We start from the raw sequence: 21,242 nt of genomic DNA on the forward strand, positions 1-21,242 counted from the left end.
GTACTATTGTCTCTCCAAGGATGTATGTGAGAACTGTCAGAGAAATGTTCCCTTTGAGTAACTTTCCTCTACCTGATAAGTCTTTAGAAGACATATACTTGTCCTCCATACAAATGTCCCTTATCGTAGGCCCTCTGTATCTTACCTCATAACTTCACTAGGATTAGCCCAGGATCCTTTTCAGTGTTCTGTAGTTTTGTTTTAGAGGTTAGGAAGCAAAATATCACTTAAATCAAAAACCAGAATCTTAACATACTCTAGAAGTCTCCCATGCTAAGTCACAGTCCCAACCCCCTCTTTCCTATGCAGAGGATCTGGTCCATTGCAAGTAGGGAAGAAAGCTATGAGAAATAATTCCTCTTCCAAAAAAATGTCTTATTAGTGATTAGAGTATATTCAGAAGTGAAGAGTTCCCTTCACCTCTCTTAATTAGATAGACAGACAGACAATCGGGAGTGATAATATATGGCTGAAATGTCAAGATGTAAGAAGTAAGGATATCTAAACACTTCCCAGATTATGCACCTGGGTTGTGACACTTGATACAAGTCCAAAACCTAGCGGTGGCAGTGATAAGGTATGAGAAAATACCTCATGAGCTAGTACAGATAAGGAGGGAGACTTACAAAGTTGCTGATCTTTGGGGAAATTCCTGGTAAACTGTGTTCATATAATTCTAAGACTGCTGGAAGGAATCATTCTAGCTCTTCTACAGCCTTGACCAAATAATGAAGTTTTATCTTTTTTGGTATTGTGTTCTTCATTGAGCCAATCTGTACTTTCAGGGAAATTAAAAATGAAAGAAGTTCTAGATGTGGTGGCACACACCTGTAATTCCAGCACTTGGGAGGCTGACACGGGAGGATTGTTGAAAGACCAGCCTGGGCTACAAAGTGAGCTCAAGGCCAACCTGAACAGCATAGCAAGACCCTGGAAGGGAGGGTGGGGAGGGAGGAAGGAAGTCTAGTATGGTGGCAAAAGCCTATAATCCCAGCACATGGGCAGCCAAGGCAGGAACATCACAGCAAGTTTGAGGTCAGCCTGAACTACATAAAAAGCTGTCTCAAATTTAAATTTAAAAAATAAAGAGGGGAAGGATATATGCCTGAGCACATGTGCTGAATCAAATTATATGATTCTTTATACTCATATCACTCTTAAAACTATGAAGCTTTTTTTTTCCAGGCTGACCTCTTAACTCAGCAATTCTGTCATAAAGCATTACTGATCTGTTGTACAGAGTTTAGTTTCCTATATCAGCACTATTTTATGGAACATGCTACAAAAATAGGCATATTCTTTAATTGCAGTATTATATATGATAGCCACAAGACACAAGTGAGTTGAGAACTTCAAATGGTAAGGAGCTAAATTTTTATCCTAATTGCAACCAGATTTACTTAAAATAGTAAGATGTGGCTGGTGGTACAGCACTAAATGTAAACCAAAACCTTCACAAAGTAGGCAGGAAACAGTTTTGGTTTTTTTGGTCTTTGGATTTTGGTTTTCTTGGTGGTACCAAGGACTGAACTCAGGACCTTATACTTGCCAAGCAAGCACTTATGCCACTGAGCTAGCTCCCTGCCCCCTCCCAAAAATTTTCTTTAATCACATCTTAAAGCCAAAAATTTGATATTGTCTTAAATATAAATTAGACAAAGACTTAAAAACAATGCTGTCTATATGCATTCTATAAATGGAGAGAGTTTATAAATGGAGAGAATTTGACATTAACTCTTTCTACCTAAAATGACAATTTTCAGAGAGGTACCTAGCAAAAGGCTTGAAAACAAAATCCATGTTAATGACTGTAATGTTCAAGACAGTATTTACAGTTTTTTATATAATTCAGTAAATTACGTTTGATAACAAGTAGGGTTGGTTTGAATTGGTTATGCCCTCATTCATTTAAATCTTGTGTTTTAAATAGTCCAAAACCCAAAATAAATGTTGTGACCATAGACAACATTGTCTGAAAAATCTATGTTGGATTGCAACTGATACTAGTTTTGAGGGAAAGTCTTTGTGGTGGTTCTTATAGGTTATTGAACAGACTTTAAGATTTCTTAGGAGATAAAAGAGAATCTGTAATTCAGTAATTATAAAATTGCAAAGGAAAGTAGTGTTACACATACTAAATAGTACACAAAAAGGAAATGGTGTAGTACTGAGTTGAGGACAGTTAGGGAAGAGAATACTGGAGACAGAAAGAAGTAGGAGGAAAAGAATGGAGGGAGAGTAAGCACAGGTGCTAGCTACCGTCAGAGCACCATATGTGCAAAACTACAGTTGTTTGGTATTAAAAGGTTAATCAAATTTTCTGAAGAATGGTTAAGAGGATTAATCCAGCTGATTTATAAAACATTTATTCAAAGTTATTTCTTAGAGTTTAAACCATGTATACTTCACATTTTAAAATATTATAAAGATACATATCAAAGTATCACAGACCTGGGCTCACCAAATAGCTCCATGGATTAAAGCACCTACAAGCAGGCACAGGGGCCAGGAGTTCAATCCCTGGGCCTGCCATGCTGGCCCCGCCCTCCAGGGTGCACTGAGATGGCAATTGAGACTGGGCCTGGTGGCACACACCTGTAAGCCCCACTTTTGGGAGGCTGTAAACAGGAGAATCATTATGAGTCCTATCTAGTGAGACCCTGAACACTGTGTAGACCCTTCCCTAAAATATATTTCTCCATTTCTCATTTGTTACTTGGCATATTTTTTGTAGTCATTTTTATTACATATATATTTATAATGGCTTTTGTGTGTGTGTGTGTGTGTGTGTGTGTGTGTGTGTGTGTGTGTGTGTGGTACTAGGGATTGAACTTAGGACCTTGCACGTGCCAGGGAGGTACTTATGCCGCTGAGCCGTCTTCCCAGCCCTCCTTCCCTAAAATATAGGGGGGGGGGAATCACAGACCTGTTTGTTACTTTTATTCATCTTTTTATTTTCTCTTTGCAAATACAGTAGTGCCTCAGTTCTCTCCACTGTTCTGGTTGCAAGCCAAAATGGACAGGAACTAAGTCAGACCACAAGGTCAACTTTGAACCTAACTTGAATTTGATTTGGTTCCTATAGAGAGAATGGAGTTTGTGAACTGAGTCACCACCATACTACATATATGTTCTCCCCCTTCTTAACAAAAGTAAATTATGATTAAAGTCATATGGCGGGGCTGGTGAGATGGCTCAGTGGTCTAAAGCACCTACTTAGAACAAGCTTAGCAAAGCACAAGGACCGCTGTTCAGTCCCCCAGCACCACATGCCAGCCAGCCCCGCCCCCTGGTGGGCTGAGCTCCCCCCCACACACACACACAAATAAAATTTTAAAAAATAAATAAAAATAAATAAAGTCATATGGCACTGCCAAGCCTGGCAGCACATGCCTGTAATCCTAGCACTCAGGAAGTTTAGGCAAGAGGATTGCTATGAGTTCAAGGCCAGCCTGCACTACGTAGTGAAACCCTGTCTTCAAAGGAAAAAAAGTAGAAGCCGTAAGGCACTGAACAGTGAAAAACCAACCACAACCAATATAAGGATTTGGTAGATAGTGAAGATGACATAAAGTTGAATAACAGGTGTATTGAGACAATTGGTTAGCTCTCTTGCCTAAACTTCCTGAGTGCTAGGCAAATTTTTGGTTCTTCCTTTCTTTCTTTCTTTTTTTTTTTTCCAGTACTGGGGATGAAACTCAGGGCCTTGCACTTGCCAGGCAGGCGCTTATGCTGCCTGGCCCTAGTGATAGAGAGTTTAAGTTTACTCCTTGGACCAAAATAAATTTAAAGAAGATTTAAGATTTAATTGAAAATAGTAATAACAGAAGATCATATGGATAACATTTTGAGATTTGAAAGACCAGGACACAAAACCTAGAAACAATAAAAAAAGAAATTGAAAAATCAGACTACATAAAATTTGAAACTCTTGTGTTTTTTTTGAAAAAAAAAAAATGCCATAAACTGAATTAAAACACAGACTAGCTAGTGGAAAAGTATCTTTATACTTAGATAAATGAGAGCTGTGATATACTTTGGCGGTAGAATGCTTGCTTAGCATATGTGAGATCCTGGACTTAATTCCCACTACCACAAAAACAAAACAAATATCAGGTAAATAGCTAACATTGCCATTATATGAAATTTTTAGGATTTGGTAAGATGGTAAAAAAATCTGTCAAGGTAGGCAAAGGTCATAGAAAATTCACCCGTGTTCACAGAATAAATGTTTGGGAACTATTTGAGAGGTTGCCCAGACTCATGAAACAAAGCAGGCAAGGGTGACTTTTACTATCTCTTAAAGTAACAGCAAATAACTATGAAATGAAGTTTAAGTGTAGTGCTCAAAAAGTGGGGATTGGGCCAGCCAAATAGCTCAGCGGGTTAAAGCACCTGCAAGCAGGCGCAGGAGCTGGGAGTTCAATCCCCCGGCCTGCCTTGGTGGTGTGCACCTGTAATCCTAGCTCTTGGGAGGCTGTAAACAGGCGGATCACTATGAGTCCAAACTAATAGTGAGACCCTGAACACCCTGTAGACACTTCCCTAAAATAAAAAAAAAAATAAAAGTGGGGATTGAAGACTACAGAGCTCAACTCTGTCTCAAACTAGTATGCGGGGGGTGGGGGGTGCAACACAGGATACTGTTCACTTTGTTTGTAGGAGGCAAAAACTAGAAATGATCCACATGTCCACCAAGAATGTATGGACTTGAAAGCAAATACTACAGTTTCATTCTTGAATTACAAGGTGGAAAAAACTGAGGGTGTAGTTTTATGATCTCCAGAACCACAAAAAATTAATTAATTAAAGAGAAACTGCAGAATATAAACACATTCTTTTTTTTTTTTTTTTTTTTTTTTTTTTTTTTTTTTTTTTTTTGCGGAACCGGAGATTGAACTTGGGCCCTTGCACTTGCCAGGGAAGTGCTTATTCCACTGAGCCATCTCCCCGGCCCCTATAACCACATTCTTAAAACACTAGGGGAATCACCCTTAATATATGTACCCCCCCAAAAAAAAATACTTGAAAGTTTATTCATAATAATCATACTTTGGCTTTTTACCTTTAAAATTTTTTTGAATATAGAAAGCTGGTATTATAAAAAACTACAAGCATACCATTTACATCCCATAGATCACATGCAGAATGAACAGTGCAATGTTCAAATAAATCCTTATATTTCATCATCATTTAAGTAATTTTCATTTTCAGGGACAAAACAAGGTTCTCTTTATTACCTGAACTATTTTACATTGAGAATTTTTTTATATTTTAGGGAAGGGTCTACAGGGTGTTCAGAGTCTTACTACTAGATCAGATGTAGTGCTCCACCTGTTTACAGCCTCCCAAGAACTGGGATTATAGGCATGTGCCACCACACCCAGTCTAAATTGCCAGCTCATCAGGCCTGGGGATCAAACTTCCACCCTTGCGCCTGCTTGAAAGCACTATAATCCACTAAGCTATTTGGCCGGCCCGAGAATTTTCTTAATGTATTAAACCAAACAAATGTTTTTAAGTAACATTGTGATATACCTAGAAAACCTAAACCTTTAGAATTTGTAGAATTAAAATTTTGTTTGTAAGAAAATAGAAACACATTTTAAAAATTCTCTTAGAAAGCATAGGCAAGCTGGGTGTGGTGGCAACACCTGTAATTGCAGCACTCAGGAGGAAGAGGCAGAGGATCACTGTGAGTTCAAGGACAGCGTGAACTACACGCCAAGACCCTGCCTCAAAAAAGGAAAAAAAAAAAGCGAAGTCAGATATGGTGGATTACATCTATAATCCTGACACTCTGGAAGCCAAGACAGGAGGATGATTGAAAAATTTTGAGGCCAGCCTGAACTACATAGGGAGGTTTTGTCTTGAAAAGTACAATCAGAATGTAGAAACAACACATGAACGGATGACTCGTAACTGCTCTTTGGTATTGACCAGAGAAGTGTCTGGTTAGATGTTTTCAAAAAGCCTTTAAAAGGTTAAGTATACTTCAGACCATTCTAGGTATCCAGGGCAAGTGAGAAGCTGGCTTCCTACCCTACCAATAACAATCCATTTATTTATACTAGGCAGATACATACTAGTCACATTTAAGAGACATACTGGTCTTTATAATTCCAAAGTTGGTTGCCAGGGCTGGTGAGATGGCTCAGTGGTCTAAAGCACCTACTTAGAACAAGCTTAGCAAAGCACGGAGACCACGGTTCAATCCCCCAGCACCATATGCCAGCCAGCCCCGCCCCCTGGTGGGCTGAGCTGGCCACACACACACACACACACATAAAATTTTAAAAAAAGTTAGTTGCCAGAGGAAGAAATGGTATGTATATCTGAATATTCCATACAAAGAAGGACCATCAGAATCTTTGTGTGTGTGTGTGTGTGTGTGTGTGTTGTTTTGGGGGCTTTTTTTTTTGGAGATGGTCTCACTGTGATCAGGATGGCCTTGAGTTCATGACATCCTGCCTATTGCCTCCTGAGTGCTGGGATTACACCATGTACCACCACACATGGCTAGCTTTTTCTATTAAACTTCAAGGAAGCCAGATAACTGGCTTAGTGGGTATGAAGTCAGAACAAGAGACTGAACATGTCATAAGGCTTAAGATATCTTTATGATTCAGTTTTACTTCAGAGCATGAGTTTTCATCCTTTAGCTAAAGACACTTTTCTTGGGATAATGCTGTAAGAGGATAGACACTCCTCTAGAAAATTTGCCACAGAATTAAAACACAATTCAGAAACCTTAACTAGTAAATATACATATGAAATGTTTCATCCTCAAGGATGGGAGTACAGAATCATCTGTAAAACCATTTTACCTACAGCAGCAGTGTTTGCAAGATGTTTCTTTTAAATAACACACCACCCAGTAGTTTCTAAAGTATGTGCTGTTACTAGTGAGGAAGTGATGTACTTGGAACAGTACTTGGGTGCAGAATGGTTATGATGCGGATGTTACTGAAGATACTGTAAGTCACAGGATGAAAGATAAGCAGTACAGCATTCAGTGTGTTTTAGGCACACCCATCCTGTTTACTGAGGCGAATCCTAGACACATATCTGAGAACTTTGGGGATTGCATCTCTTTGTACTTTGCACCCATGAAGTGAGACACCACAGAAAGTACTGAAAGAGAAATATGTGGAATTATGACAACACTGGCTTCTTACTTGGTTCCCAGAGCCAGGAGGGTTGGTATCCCCCACTGAAGATGCTGGGAAAAAATTGGAGCCCTGTTGCTCTGAAAGAATAGCCTGTGTTCCAGAGGAGCTGCAGCTTGAGAGGGCATAGGGAGGACTTTAACTGAGGTGTTATTAGCTCCCCGTGAGTGGGACAGGGTTTTCCAGAGTGTGCTGCATAAGTTGGTCCAGAAAAAATACTCTTATATTAGTAAGTATATGTAATTCCTACTGTTACGACCTAGTTAATCAAATTCTCTGAATGTTGTAATACGTAAAATAAAGCTATTGTGGTATTAGCCACAGTGAATCTAAAGAAAAATATTAAGTAAACTAGGCAGATGTGAAGATCATGAAAATAATACATGAAATGCTGTATGAAGATTGGGTACACATTGATTATGGGACAGATTATGAGCTTTAGAATTAGATAAATTGGGATAGAATCTCAATAGTAATACCAGTACTGGCTTTGAGATTGAAACTAAGCAAATATCTCTTTACCTAGTTTCCTCATTCAAGAAAATGAAACAATTAAGGATAAAACAATATTCCAAAGTTAATGAGAAAATTAAATGTGATTGTCTGACATACCTAAAAGTAAAAAAAGATACTTACATTAGACTATAACTTGTAAATGTTTTCAGATCATAAAAAGCACTGTTATTTTGTTTTTATGGTAGTGCGTTCTGTAACTGTGAAAAGATAAAAAGTTTGTTTCACTTTGGAAAATAATTAGAAAAGAAAGACCAGAACAGTGTATAGTCTCTCCCGCGAGAGGTTTAATGTCAGAGGAGACTGGTTCAGGAACTGGCAGATGTAAAGAGCTGGCCACGAAATGTTTTAGACTTCGTAGGCTACGTATAGTCTCCATCACATACTGTCAAATTGCCCACCATCCTTAAGAAGTGTAGAAGTGGCCGGGGAGATGGCTCAGTAGAATAAGAACTTGCCTGGCAAGCACAAGAGTCTGAGTTTAATCCCTGGTTCCGCCAAAAAAGTAAACTAAAGTGTAAAAGCTATTCTTAGCTGATGGGGCCACATAGAAATGGTTTGTGAGCCAGAGTGGGCCCCACAGGCTACAGTCTCACTATTACCACCACCAGCAGCCCCCATTTTAGGGATAAGTACAATAGAGAAATGGAGAGCATAGAAACCCTTCCTCATAGCCACTAGGTTTGATAGTACATGTTTGCTTTTGTGTGTTGTGATGTTAGGCTAGGTAAATGCTTCCAACCTCAAACAAACTAGGCTCAGAAACAAGGAGAAAAGGAGTATTTTATTGATCTGGACAGAAAAATAAATAGGTTTAACCACAAAAGGGATCCTAAATTTTCTTGTGAAGTTGAGTAACTTAATCTGGTTTTGCTTCTTTAGAATGTCTCAAAATTCTTGGTCTAACCCAGATACTGACAGACTATAATCTCCCTCCTGCCACCTTTTTGTATAACGAACAGCTGGCTATGTACAGTTGAGAATAGGTTTTTGTTTTGTTTTGGAGTACTGGGGATTGAACCTAGGGTCTTCATTGAGCTATATCCCCAGCTCTTTTTTGAGGCAGGGTCTCACCAAATTGCTAAATTGCCTAGAGTTGGCTTGAGTTTGTGGTCCTCCTGCCTCAGCCCCTTGAGTGCTGGGATTACAGGCATGTACCACCACACTTGCCTTGTATTTTTAAATGGTTGTTTTGTGACACATAAAAATTGAGATTCAAGTTTCAGTGTTCATAGCATTATCTGAAAACAGCCACACAGTCATTCAGTGTCTGCTGTGCTGCTTTCACATGAACTACATTGCCAGAATTGAGTAGTTTCAGCCAGTACATCATACAGACATGATGTCTAATGTTACATACTTACTGTTGGCCTCTCTTGGTCTGACACTTTCTTTTTGCACAGCTGGAGGAGGATGGCTTGTGTTCTATTTCTCCACCATGATTATACTTCGCCAATGGGTAGAGATGCGGAGGATGGGAAATTTCTTTAGGGCTATAGAATTGAAACATCTTTAGAGAGGGAAGTAGAGAGTGGGAGGAACAAATCCTTTAGAAATATATTTGACATCTGAAATTGTCAAAAAGAGGAAAAGATTACAATCACAGTGGTTCCATGGCTGGAGGTGCAGCTCAGTAGCATAGTACTTACCTAGTGTGTGTAAAAGACCCTGGATTTGATCCCTACCAAAACAAGAAAAAAAAATGAAGTTCCGGAATAGAGGTCTCTGACAGTGCCCACCTTAGAGATCCTGGGGACAAGAAAAGAAAATGGTAGGCTCCAAGCAGCATTGACTTAAATGGATCATAAAGATAGTTCTCTTTGGATAAACATTTTCTATTTGATCTCTATTTGATTTTCACCTCCATTCTGCCCCTGAAATGTACTTATTCCCCGAAGATTTTCTAACATACAGAGTGGTACCTTAATTCAAGAAAGTTTTGAAGCCACTTGGAATAATTGTAATTTTCCCAGATAAATTTCTATACTCAAAAAGGAAAGTTTATTTAATTTGCTTCAGATCTTTCTAGGAATGAGGTATGGTATATAAGTAAATTTAAAAGTATTCTAAATTGTTTCCACTTCCCTGCCAAGTGAAAGGGCCTGAGTTCAATCCCTGGTTCCGCCAAAAAATTTTAAAAAATAAAAAAATAAATTGTTTCACTAGTTAAAATTTTGGGATGAATCTTACCTATAGTTTATGTATTTCTAAACATAAGGGAAATATGCATAGTTTTAACCAAAAATAGCTGTAGTATTGTACATACAGTTTAGTGTCTTAATTTATAATCTACTGTGATTTTTTTTTTTCTTCAAATATTAGGTGTCCTAGTTGCCTATGAAGGCTTGCCACTTCATCTTGCACTGTTCCCCAAACTTTGGACTGAGCTATGCCAGACTCAGGTAAAGCAAATAAGTTTCAGATGATTTGATCTTCAATATCATTGGACCAAGTGGTAAAAATTTTAGGAACCAGTTTTTGTAAATGGCTAGAATTGGATAATTAGAGTTTCTGGAAATATTAGCAATTAAACATTGAGTTTTTAGTATCCCTTTGAGGGTTTTTTCTTTAGATTTGTATCATAGAGGATATTTCAAGCAAGTTATTTATAGATGAATTTCTCATATATGTCAGTACTAACAGTTTGGGGGTAAGGTCCAAACCAGGAAGATACTAGGGAAACAACTTCTGCGTCGCATCTCTCCCTCCCCTGTTGTCCTTTAGCTTTTCCTAATTTGTTAGTTGTTCGTTCCTAATTGTTGTTTTTCAGGAGTCCATGCATTTGTTCTATCACTTTTAAGAGACTATTCTTCCTACCTCAGTACCTAAGGGCCAGCTCCTTAAAGTGCACATATAAATAATGCCTGTGAAATTGGAGAGGGAGAAAGGAAAGAAGAAGCCATATTCATCCGTCGGCTTAGTCCTTGGATCTGGACTACAAGTCTAAAACATGAATTCTAAAAACATGAATTAAATAAAAAAGGATTGCTTCTGCCCAGCTGCATCTGCCCTGTGCCAGAGAAAGAGAGGAGTTGGCCTTCCTCAGGCCCGAGCCTTTTGCACGTTATAGTTTCTAAAATACTTCAAGTCTAGTCTAGTCTGCATATTCTGCTACATATCACACTGTACTGTAGTGGTTCTGTTCTTTTCACAAATTGTAATACCTTATGTAGACTCAGCTGTGTTCCCTGAAGAAAAGTTATTTTTTCTTTAGAGACCCTTGGAACACATTGATCTCATTTAGTTTGCATGACGTGGCACATAATTGGCGTTTTAAAAAATGATCTTTTTTTTTTTTTAATTTAAAGAAAAGCTAAATAGTTCATTTAGTAAAAGGAGTCAACTTTCCCCCTCTGCTAGTAATGTTCTTATAGACAAGAGATGTCCCAAGCACTAAGGACCTAAAGACTTGGGCCCTGGTTGTACCCTTAAGTTCTTCGGTGATCTTGAGTAATTTGCTTACAACAGGTGCTCACTCTAATTGAATACCTAGACAGACACATTTGTACATGCTATGTAAAATTTACCCCACTGGTCATTTTCCATATAAACTAGAAAATATATGATTAAAGCATAAATAGAAATTTAGGGCTGGGGAGAGAGCTTAGTAGAATAGGGTGCTTGCCTGGGAAGCGCAAGGGCCTGAGTTCAACCCTCGGTTCTGCAAAAAGAAAAAGAAATTTAAGGAGTACAGTGTATGTGTTTAAAGACATACTACTTGTATTTAAGATCCATGACCATTTAAAAACAGGAAAACTACATTTTAGTAGAATTTTCATCTGTTGGGACCCACTGATTCTGTAGATACAAAAAGAGATTGCTATTTATTTTCTACTTCTTACTGGTGGGTATTTACCAAACAAATACACATTCATTGGCCCCCTAAAGATAGTCTCATCCTATTAGCTATTTTCCCAGCCCTTACTTACGCTCAGTGCTGAATAATAAACCTGCATTTGTTTTAAAGCCTATTTGTTCAGTATTGCTACTTAGTGTCTCCCTTCAGGCCTAATTATATTGTCTAAATTAGAAGTAGTGTAGTGTATTGGGAGTATAGTTCCTGTCAACCAAAAATTAAATAGACTGAATCAGAAGTGTCTTTAGGATTTAAAGTGACTTCAGAACTTAAATCTTTAAAAAAGACTTAAGATGTCTAATCCTAAGTATTGAAGGTCCTCCATCACTTCAGTGCTTCTTTTCCCCACTGTAGTCTGCTATGTCAAAAAACTGCATCAAGCTTCTGTGTGAAGATCCTGTTTTTGCAGAATATATTAAATGTATCCTAATGGATGAAAGGATGTTCCTAAACAACAACATTGTCTACACATTCATGACACATTTCCTCCTAAAGGTATGTAGAAGCTGAAATGTGTTATTTCCAGTTAATGTATGTTTCCATTATGTTGACCCTTGAGAGATGTTTTTGTAAATTATTTTTTTCAGGTTCAAAGTCAAGTGTTTTCTGAAGCTAACTGTGCCAACTTGATCAGCACCCTAATTACAAACTTGATAAATCAGTATCAGAACTTACAGTCTGATTTCACCAGTCGAGTTGAAATTTCCAAAGCAAGTGCTTCCTTAAATGGGGTAAGAGCTGTGCCCAAGGGTAGGCGTGGTGTTCAAAGCTTTCCTTAAATTAACTCAGTATTGTGGCCTGCATGAGTTTACTATCTGCCATTAACTTGCTCTTCAAATCTGTCACATGTGATGAAAAGAAGGAAAACATTTCCCAAAGTGTTCCCCCATTTGGCACATATTTTGTATGACATCAGAAGATGGGAGCTGCTGGCACCGGGTGTGTTGGGCAGTGATATCATTAAAATTATCTTTCTTCTCATTTATATGTTTTGAAACATTTTAGGATCCTAAATAATCAAGATAATCAGACTAATCATCTGTTGGTTTATAAAAGCAGTTAAAACTAGAAAATAAGTTGTCTTGTATTTCCAGTGACAGTTCTACAAGGTGTGTATGTTGCCAGAGATTACACATGTTCAGCAACAACTTTGCTAAGTAACAAGATGCCAATAACCCAGAACAAATGCCAAAGCTACGTGCAGAAAGTTTATTTGTGACATACACAAGTTAGCTTCAGAAACTGATTTGCATTAGTAAGACCTAGATTTCATATGCATTATTCAAAGTTTGATTGTAAAATTACTAATGTGAATTTGCTTTTTCCTTTTTGTCTTTTTTAGTTTCAAAACTGTGGTTTATTTGTGGGCATAAAATAATGGCATTAGTGTCTTAGAAGTAATGAAACACAGTAGTATCCTAGCCCTGGCTATTTAATTTTAACATTTTTCTAAAAATGGCAAAGAAACCAAGGTGATTTCCTGGGAAAATAAACTGCAAACAGTTGTCAGAATGTTGGCTTTGGGATTTGAAATGTTCCTGTCTGGGTTTTTGTAGGATCTGAGGGCACTTGCTTTGCTCCTGTCAGTTCACACTCCCAAACAGTTAAACCCAGCTCTAATTCCAACTCTGCAAGAACTTTTAAGCAAATGTAGGACTTGTCTACACCAGAGAAACTCACTCCAAGAGCAAGAAGCCAAAGAAAGAAAAACTAAAGGTTAGCTTTATGAACTAGTATCTTTATCTTCAGGGTTGGGGATAGGGATAATATACTTGTTTTGCCAACTTTATAATAGCTATCTGTTCTGTTGAACCTCCTAAATATCAGTGCTAAGAACAAAAATATCTTCCCATAGCCCTCAGTGTCATTTTTCCTTTCATTTGTGCTATTAATTTCTTAGATAATCTTCCATTTCCATGTTCTCTTCACAGAAGATGAAGGGGCAACTCCTGTTAAAAGAAGGCGTGTCAGCAGTGATGAGGAGCACACTGTCGACAGCTGCATCAGTGATGTGAAAACAGAAACCAGAGAGGTTCTGACTCCAACCAGCACATCAGACAATGAGACTAGAGACTCCTCAATTATCGATCCAGGAACCGAGCAAGATCTTCCTTCTCCTGAAAATAGTTCTGTGAAAGAATACAGAGTGGACATCCCATCTTCGTTTTCAGAAGACGTGTCAAATATCAGGTCACAGCACACGGAGGAGCAGTCTAACAATGGAAGATTTGAAGACTGCAGAGAACTTAAAGATCTCCATTGTTCCAAGGATTCTACCCTGGCCGAGGAAGAATCCGAGTTCCCTTCTACTTCTATCTCTGCAGTTCTGTCTGACTTAGCTGATTTGAGAAGCTGTGATGGCCAAACTTTGCCTTCCCAGGACCCTGAGGCTGCTTTATTACTCAGTTGTGGCCATTCCAGAGGACTCTCTAGTCACATGCAGCAGCATGACATATTAGATACTCTGTGTAGGACCATTGAATCTACAATCCATGTGGTCACAAGGATATCTGGCAAAGGAAACCAAGCTGCTTCTTGACATTAGATGTAGCATGTCTACTTTTAAGTCCCCCCCCCCCACGCTGTTTGTATAAGTTTTGCTTATTTGTTTTTGTGCTTCAGTTTGTCCAGTGCTCTCTGCTTGAATGGCAAGATAGATTTATAGGTTTAATCCTTGGTCAGGCAGAATTCCAGATGAAAAAACTTGCATCTTCAGTATACTTTCTAAAGGGCAATCAGATAATGGATATGTTTTATGTAATTAAAAAAAGTTCACTGTAGTGGCTTTCATTTAATATGGCTGTCTGGGAGAAACAGGGTTCCCCAGCCCTGTACGATGTAATTTAAACTTACAGCATTTTTACTGTGTATAATATGGTGTCCTCTGTGCCAGTTTTGTACCTTATAATAGAGGCAGATTGCCTCCAATCGCTGTGGTTCTTATTATCAAAATTAAGTTTACTTGTATACGGAACAACCACAAGAAATTTGATTCTGTAAAGAATCCTCTTTAGCTGTGGCCTGGCAGTATATAAATGGTGCTTTATTTAACAGAATACCTGTGGAGGAAATAAAGCACACTTGATGTAAAAATAATTGTTTTATTTTTATTGACATGACTGATTGCTATTCTGTGCACTTAATTAAACTGATTGTGATGACTTTTCATTTGTTTATATATGTTGCTTCAGTCTTCTCAGATGAAAATAATGAGGAAAGTGAGTGGGGGAAGCACTTACCCATTCTGCTCTATTACATTCAACTTAGTGGCATTCTAAAACAGCAACTTACCCATGTACTTCTCAACTGTCTCCACCACTAAGTGCATAATAGTCACAAGGTCAACCAAAGAAGATAAGGAGGAGTCACAGCACTCCAGCTAGCCCACACACCACAACTAACATGCTTCTGAACGTAACATGCCACTGCTTGACTAAGCTATACACCTTAGAAACACTAAAGTAAAATAAAGGAATAGTATAATATGCCATTTATTTTGTGTTCTGGAACTTAAAAGTACAGCTGAAGGCCAACTTGTTAGCATGAGCTTTAGCTTGAGAAACTTCAACTACTTGCACACAGAGATTTCAACCTCTTACTAGAGGAACTCTATGGAAAGTGAAGCTGATAGTTTCAGATTGCTTACCACTCTGAACTCAACGCAGAGTAATCAGTCATCGCTTTTAAATTCTGTTCGTGAATTTCATCTGATATAAATTGAGTTTTGTTGTTTTTTTTTTTTAAAGGAAGTACTGATAAAGAGGTAAACATGAAACTTTGCACTATAAAAAGTAATGCCCCTAATATAAAAGCTATTTCAGCTATTTAGGGTAATCAGCTGCAGTAAACATTTTATTTCTTCAAAATGCTGCTTCTGCCAACAGAATTTCATGTTCTCTTCTTTACAGATGGGAACTCCTTTACAGTCCAATTGTAATTCCGTTTGCCCTAGAGTAGGCATAAAACTCAGTGCTACTGTTGCATAGTGCTCTAGAAGAAAAACAGGAGCCTTATTACTGAATTAGGAAAAGGAAAATTTACCCATACCAGCTTGTTTTCTGAACATTATATATGAAGGGCACAAACTATACCTTCTGGCCAGTTTTTACATCTCCATTTCATGACGATCTTTCTATTTATTAACTGAAATCAAAAGAGGAAATGCCCCTGAAAACATTTTCAGTTGAAAACATTACTTTCTAGAAGAATCAGTGAACAGTTTCACCTTCCAGTTGACATGCCAGTGCCACTGATAATCCATTGTCTTTACTACCAAGAAATGTTTTATAGCATGTGAACATCCAATAGGAAAATATTGACAGCCACAACAGGGCCAGTGTCAAGGGTGAGGCAACTGACATTCGGCAACAAACTAATGATTTCAGTGGCAGAACTAGAATGTATGTATATATATATATATATATATATATGCTGAAATGTCTAGGAGAAACTAGGATTTAGGCCTGTTTCTATCATAATAAGCACTGGCACAGTTGGTAGACTGAAGGTTTCATCTTTATCATTATTTAGTATATATAAAGTTCATTTAACAAAAGACAACATAGAAACATACCTGACCCAATTAGGGGAACAACACAGACAGTCACTACTTAAGCTCATGACACTACTCATGTGGCTGCCATCTCCACAAGATTCATCCGGGTACCTGCTCCCGCAGTGCTCCTAGACAAGTCTGGCACCATTTAGTTTCAGTGATTCAGGTCCTTAAGTTTCACTTAGGCCAGTGAGCTTTCCTCATGTCCACGCCACAGCCTCAGCTCCTCTGGAAGGGTTCTAAATAACATTTCTAGTTTTCCTCTATAACCAACTTCATAAAGTTTCTCAAGATTCTATGAGCTCAGATAAAAATCCAGAACAAACTAAAATCAGTATGGACAAAGGCAGTAACAGCAAAAGAAGAGTTAAGTGCCAGCTTGGGTTTTTGTTTTTTGATGTACTAGAGAAGGAACCCAGGCCCTTCACCCTGGCATTAGGTCCCCCAGCCCCTTGGCAGTGCTGCACTTGTGAGGACTGCCTCAAGTTCAAGCCTGGCCTAGGCTACATAATTCCAGGTCAGCCAGCACTACATATGAGACCCTGTCTCAAAAACAAAATGCAAAGAAAAAACTTGAGTTGAGGGATCTCAGTAAGTTGCCTAGGCTGAGCTTGAATTTATAAACCCTCCTGCCTTAACCTTGCAGTGCTAGGACTATCCCAGCTCCCCGCTTAGTACTATTGAGATTACTTACCAGTTCTATGTATTCACCTGTGATGGTCCCATCAAACATCTGGAATTTCCCTCCCTTTTCAGCTTCCAGTACAGCAGGAGATTTAGAAAATTTTTGCACCAGCTAGCCAAGCAAAACACAGTAGACATACTATTCAATACATGCTGTTAACTTTCATGTGTGCAGGTGTATGCATGTGTTCCTGAAATCAAATTCAGAGCCTTGTACATGGTAGGAAAGCCCTAAGCTAGGAAACCACTAACTTACATCTCCAGCCATGTAAAGTACATCAAGTACATTTTTTTTTTTTCTAGAGGGAGAAAACATGGTCTACTAACACATCAAGTCCACAGGACCAACACAGAGCCCTTCAAAGAAAAAAAAACAGAACTCAGTGCTACTGTTGCATAGTGCTCTAGAAGAAAAACAGGAGCCTTATTACTGAATTAGGAAAAGGAAAATTTACCCATACCAGCTTTAGTTTTCTGAACATATATAAAGGGCACAAACCATACCTTCTGGCCAGTTTTGCTCATTATATATGAAAGGCACAAACCATACCTTCTAGCCCTCTTCTCTGGCACACTTCTGCCATTCTCAGCAGGCAGGATACTGGCTTAGGGAGTTACTTACATCTTTCACAGTGAAGATGCTGTACAGCTGCTCCACCGTTGTGTCAAACAGTTCCGTCATGTGTAGAGCCACAGTGGGAATCTTTACACCCAAGGCCACTGGAGAGGAGGCCTGAATCTCAAGAGAATGAAAGGTTCCAGAGACAGCATACCACAAGAGACTGCTACTGAGGTGTAAGTCTTCTCAGTAAAACACAGTCCCCAATTCTGCCCTACCCCTTCTAAACACATGAAATCAGCATGAAAAACCTTATGCCTTAGCTGTACCAGTGCTATCTTTGGAAACAAAGCTCACTGTACCAAGCTCTTTAGCTCTGTTTGTTTCCCAGGTGATGACTCAACTGCCCTAATTCTAAACAGACAGGCAAATAAGGCCCGACAGGATGGAAAGATGAGTCCACTTAAGGTTAATAGGTTTTAGTTGCATCCACCTTCCTATTCCCCAATTCCCAGAACAGGATGTAAAATCTCCCATCCCAAAGTGAAAGAGAAAAGGTTCATCCATTGTGGTATGTCAGCTTTAGTTACCTAGTTCTGTAATTTGCTACCGAAGAACACACCATTTACAGCAGTCTTGGATTAAATTTACTATTTATCCCACAAAAAGGTCAGTTTATACATCCCCTTCCACCAAGAACAAAAAGTGTTAGGCTGGGGTTCTAGCTCAGTAGTAGAGCACGTGCCCAGTATGCATGAAGCCCTAGGTTTGATCTCCAGCCCCAAAATAAAATTTTACTTTCTACAACAAAATGTGCAGATCTAAAACCTTACGGGGGATGCACAGGTGGGTCAATGCCCTAAAAAGCTGTACTTTCTTCCCCTCCCATACTTTGGCCACCAAAGGTCCTACCTGCAAGGTGTTTTCAGTCAGTTTCCTTTTAACAGTCAATTCCTGGTTTGTGAAAGCTTTTGTTGGTAAAATCATTCCCATGGTGAATTCTATAGAGACGTTGGAAAAGGTTTTTAGAAAGGCATATTTCATGTTAAGCACAAAAGACAAAGTAAAAAAAAAAAAAATAGAGCATGAAAAAATAAAAGAACTGATATTTACCAAATTCCTATACCATTTGAGAATTTCAAGACCATTCCATATCTTTCCTTATGAAACTGATCCTTTACATGAACTCCACAGAAACAAGTCTTTTATTCTTTCCCGTTTCAAATGCTTCATTTTATCAAGTTCTCAAAACCAGAAAATATTTCAAAAGCTCTTTTCCAAACAGCTACATTTTTTATTACTGACTGCTAGCAGCTCTGTGCCCCTTGCCCACTACCAAAACTGAGACTCTCTCAGTGTCCCCCTCCGCGCCCCCCGGAGCTTGCTCTAGGTGGCAAGCCTGTGAGCCAGCAGACGCAGTCTGGGCAAGGGACAAGAGCGTCGACCCCAGACCCAGGAGTGTCTACAGCAGGTAAGGTCCAGGGGTAAAGTGCAGGCTAAGGCTCTGTCAGTCATTCTGCCTGGCTGGAACTCTAAGTAGAGGAAAGGTAATGACCTCAAACCCATGCTGTGCAGGGATTATCTGTGTGTATCTTAGCTATACCTGTGATACCTGCAATCATTCTCATGCATACATTCATTCATCCAACTAAGATTTATTCAGCACCTACTCTGTGCCAGGCATTGTGCCAGATGCTGGATGGAGGCAGAGCAGTGAACAAGGTAGACACCTCCCAGGCCCTCACAGAGCTTACTCTAGCAGGGAAGACAGACACGCAACAAAGAATTACACAAACCACTAAGTGACCACCATTCCAGAAAACTGCTAATGACACTGCAGGCAACACGGTTCACACTATGCCTGCCCCAATGACCACCAAATACAGCCTTACCCAGGACCAGCTTTCAACAGCCACACTACAACTTATGCTGCATTATGAAGAGGGTTTCTGGGGCCTAACCTGGGAATCCAGATCACAGTCCAGAGCATTACTTGGGCAAATAGGAAAGGGACCCTCTGGTTCACAAGGGATGGTGCCTTCTTTACCCGTCTTAAGTGCCTTCAGGTAATCTCCAAGGGCCTCCCTGACCTTGGCGGTGCCTGCAGTTTTCATAAGATCCTTCAGTATTTCCCCATCTCCTTTCTTTTTACTCACGTTCACCTACAAATCAGAAAAACACAAATCTAAGAAAAATCTGATTTGATGAATTACACATCTAGCCACAGGTAATGGGGAGGGAAGCAGCAGTTCTGAGAGGCAACCGGCTTCTTCAGGTTTCTTCTGCATGTAGCTGGACAGAAGGGAAGCGCTGGCAATTGAGGGTGCGTTGGTGGCGATGGTGGCCACATCAGAGTGACTTCACAGAACGGGAATCCTTGCATTTGCATCCAAACCAGGAGCTATAGGGACTGAAGTACTGAACTGGACCAGGGCAGAAACCTGCTGGCCACGTGGCAGCCACTCACCACAAGGGGTTTCCGAGCACTTAAAATGTGCCTGGTGCGAGCTGAGTTAAATAATACACACCAGACTCCAAAGACTCATACAAAGAAAACACAAAATACCTTATGAAGCATTTTTATATTAGTTACATATTAAGATATCGTCACATACTGGGATAAATAAAACACTGTTAAAATTATTTCTCTTGGGGCCGGGGAGATGGCTCAGTAGGATAAGCGCTTGACTGGCAAACACAAGGATCTGAGTTCTATCCCCGGTTCCACAAAAAAATAATAATAATAATAATAAAATAAAATAAAATAATTTCTCTTGTTTTTTAATATGGCAATTTTTTATACTGCACATGTGGCTTGCACCATGTCGTACAGCACTACCCTAGAACCCCAAAGCATGAGAATCAGGAAATTCCAGTTCCCCTATAACCTGGCCTTGGCTACACCCTTTCGGCAGGGGGGACAGCAGGGTAAGGGAGATGAACAGAAGAGACACATGCTGAGGGGAGGAGACCTGTGAGGACAGCGCCACAGTGCTCAGAGCAAAACACCTCCCTGAACCACTTCGGTCCCAATGAATGATTTAGCTGAGCTGGGCCTGACCCCTGGCCCATTCAAATCTAGAGTTTCTTCTGCTATGCTACTAAGGGATCAAATCTAAAAGACTACGCAGGGGCCAGGGAGATGGCTCAGTAGAATAAGTTCTTGCCTAGCAAGCACAAGGGCCTGAGTTCAATCCCCAGTTCCATTAAAAAAAAAAAAAAAAAAAAAAAAAGACCCAGGGCCGGGGAGATGGCTCAGTGGAATAAGTGCTTCCCTGGCAAGCGCAAGGGCCTGAGTTCAATCCCTGGCTCAAAAAAAAAAAAGAAAAAAAAAAAAAAAGGACTACGCTAACTGCTGCTGCCAACAGTCTGAACATGGCAAAGTGAAATTACAGCCTGAAAGTAGCAACCGTGGGTCTGAAAGGTATGTCTGAGACAGCCTCATCTTTATGGCTTTTTTTTCTTTTTTTTTTGTATTTTAGGGAAGGTTCTACAGGGTGTACAGGGTCTCACTACGTAGATCAGACTCGTACTGATCTGCCTGTGTTCAGCCTCCCAAAGAGCTGGGATTATAGGCATGCGCCACCTCGCCCAGTTTCAATCACGGGCTCAGCCACCCCAGGGGCAGGACCAGCATGGCAAGCTGGGGATTGAACCCTGGCCACTGCATCCACTGAGCTATTTGGCCAGCCCTTTACCTTTACGGCTTTTGAAAAGCTTAAAAAAAAGTGAGTCAAAAGAAATGCTGCTCAGGGGCTAGAGAGATGGCTCAGTGGTCTAAAGCACCTACTTGGAACAAGCTTGGCAAAGTACAGGGACCACGGTTCGATCCCCCAGCACCACATGCCAGCCAGAACGCCCCCTGGTGGGCTGAGCTGGCCACACACACACACACACACACACACA

At 39.7% G+C, this 21,242-nt stretch overlaps 2 protein-coding genes across 6 annotated transcripts in view; one reads left to right on the top strand and one right to left on the bottom strand.

The window, feature by feature from the left end:
- Positions 1-14,631, top strand: part of Usp34 (ubiquitin specific peptidase 34) — a 266,917-nt gene extending 252,286 nt beyond the window's left edge. For all 3 annotated transcript variants that reach the window (XM_004636176.3, XM_023720837.1, XM_023720838.1), the window contains 5 exons: positions 10,005-10,084; positions 11,893-12,033; positions 12,126-12,269; positions 13,095-13,254; positions 13,470-14,631. In XM_004636176.3, coding sequence (XP_004636233.1) covers positions 10,005-10,084; positions 11,893-12,033; positions 12,126-12,269; positions 13,095-13,254; positions 13,470-14,077 — 1,133 coding nt within the window. In that variant the 3' untranslated portion in view covers positions 14,078-14,631. The remainder of the gene's footprint in view (positions 1-10,004; positions 10,085-11,892; positions 12,034-12,125; positions 12,270-13,094; positions 13,255-13,469) is intronic.
- The window catches only part of Ahsa2p, a 12,440-nt gene continuing 5,823 nt past the window's right edge, over positions 14,626-21,242 (bottom strand). For 2 of the 3 annotated variants that reach the window (XM_023720841.1, XM_023720839.1), the window contains exons 4-9: positions 19,384-19,498; positions 18,249-18,337; positions 17,400-17,516; positions 16,788-16,889; positions 15,630-15,681; positions 14,626-15,528 (exon numbers count right to left, since the gene is read on the bottom strand). In XM_023720841.1, coding sequence (XP_023576609.1) covers positions 15,356-15,528; positions 15,630-15,681; positions 16,788-16,889; positions 17,400-17,516; positions 18,249-18,337; positions 19,384-19,498 — 648 coding nt within the window. In that variant the 3' untranslated portion in view covers positions 14,626-15,355. The remainder of the gene's footprint in view (positions 15,529-15,629; positions 15,682-16,787; positions 16,890-17,399; positions 17,517-18,248; positions 18,338-19,383; positions 19,499-21,242) is intronic. The other variant, XM_023720840.1, reaches the window with a different exon arrangement.

This window comes from Octodon degus, unplaced genomic scaffold (genome assembly GCF_000260255.1).
Source record: "Octodon degus isolate 3935 unplaced genomic scaffold, OctDeg1.0 scaffold00078, whole genome shotgun sequence".
In the NCBI taxonomy this organism is placed as follows: domain Eukaryota; kingdom Metazoa; phylum Chordata; class Mammalia; order Rodentia; family Octodontidae; genus Octodon; species Octodon degus.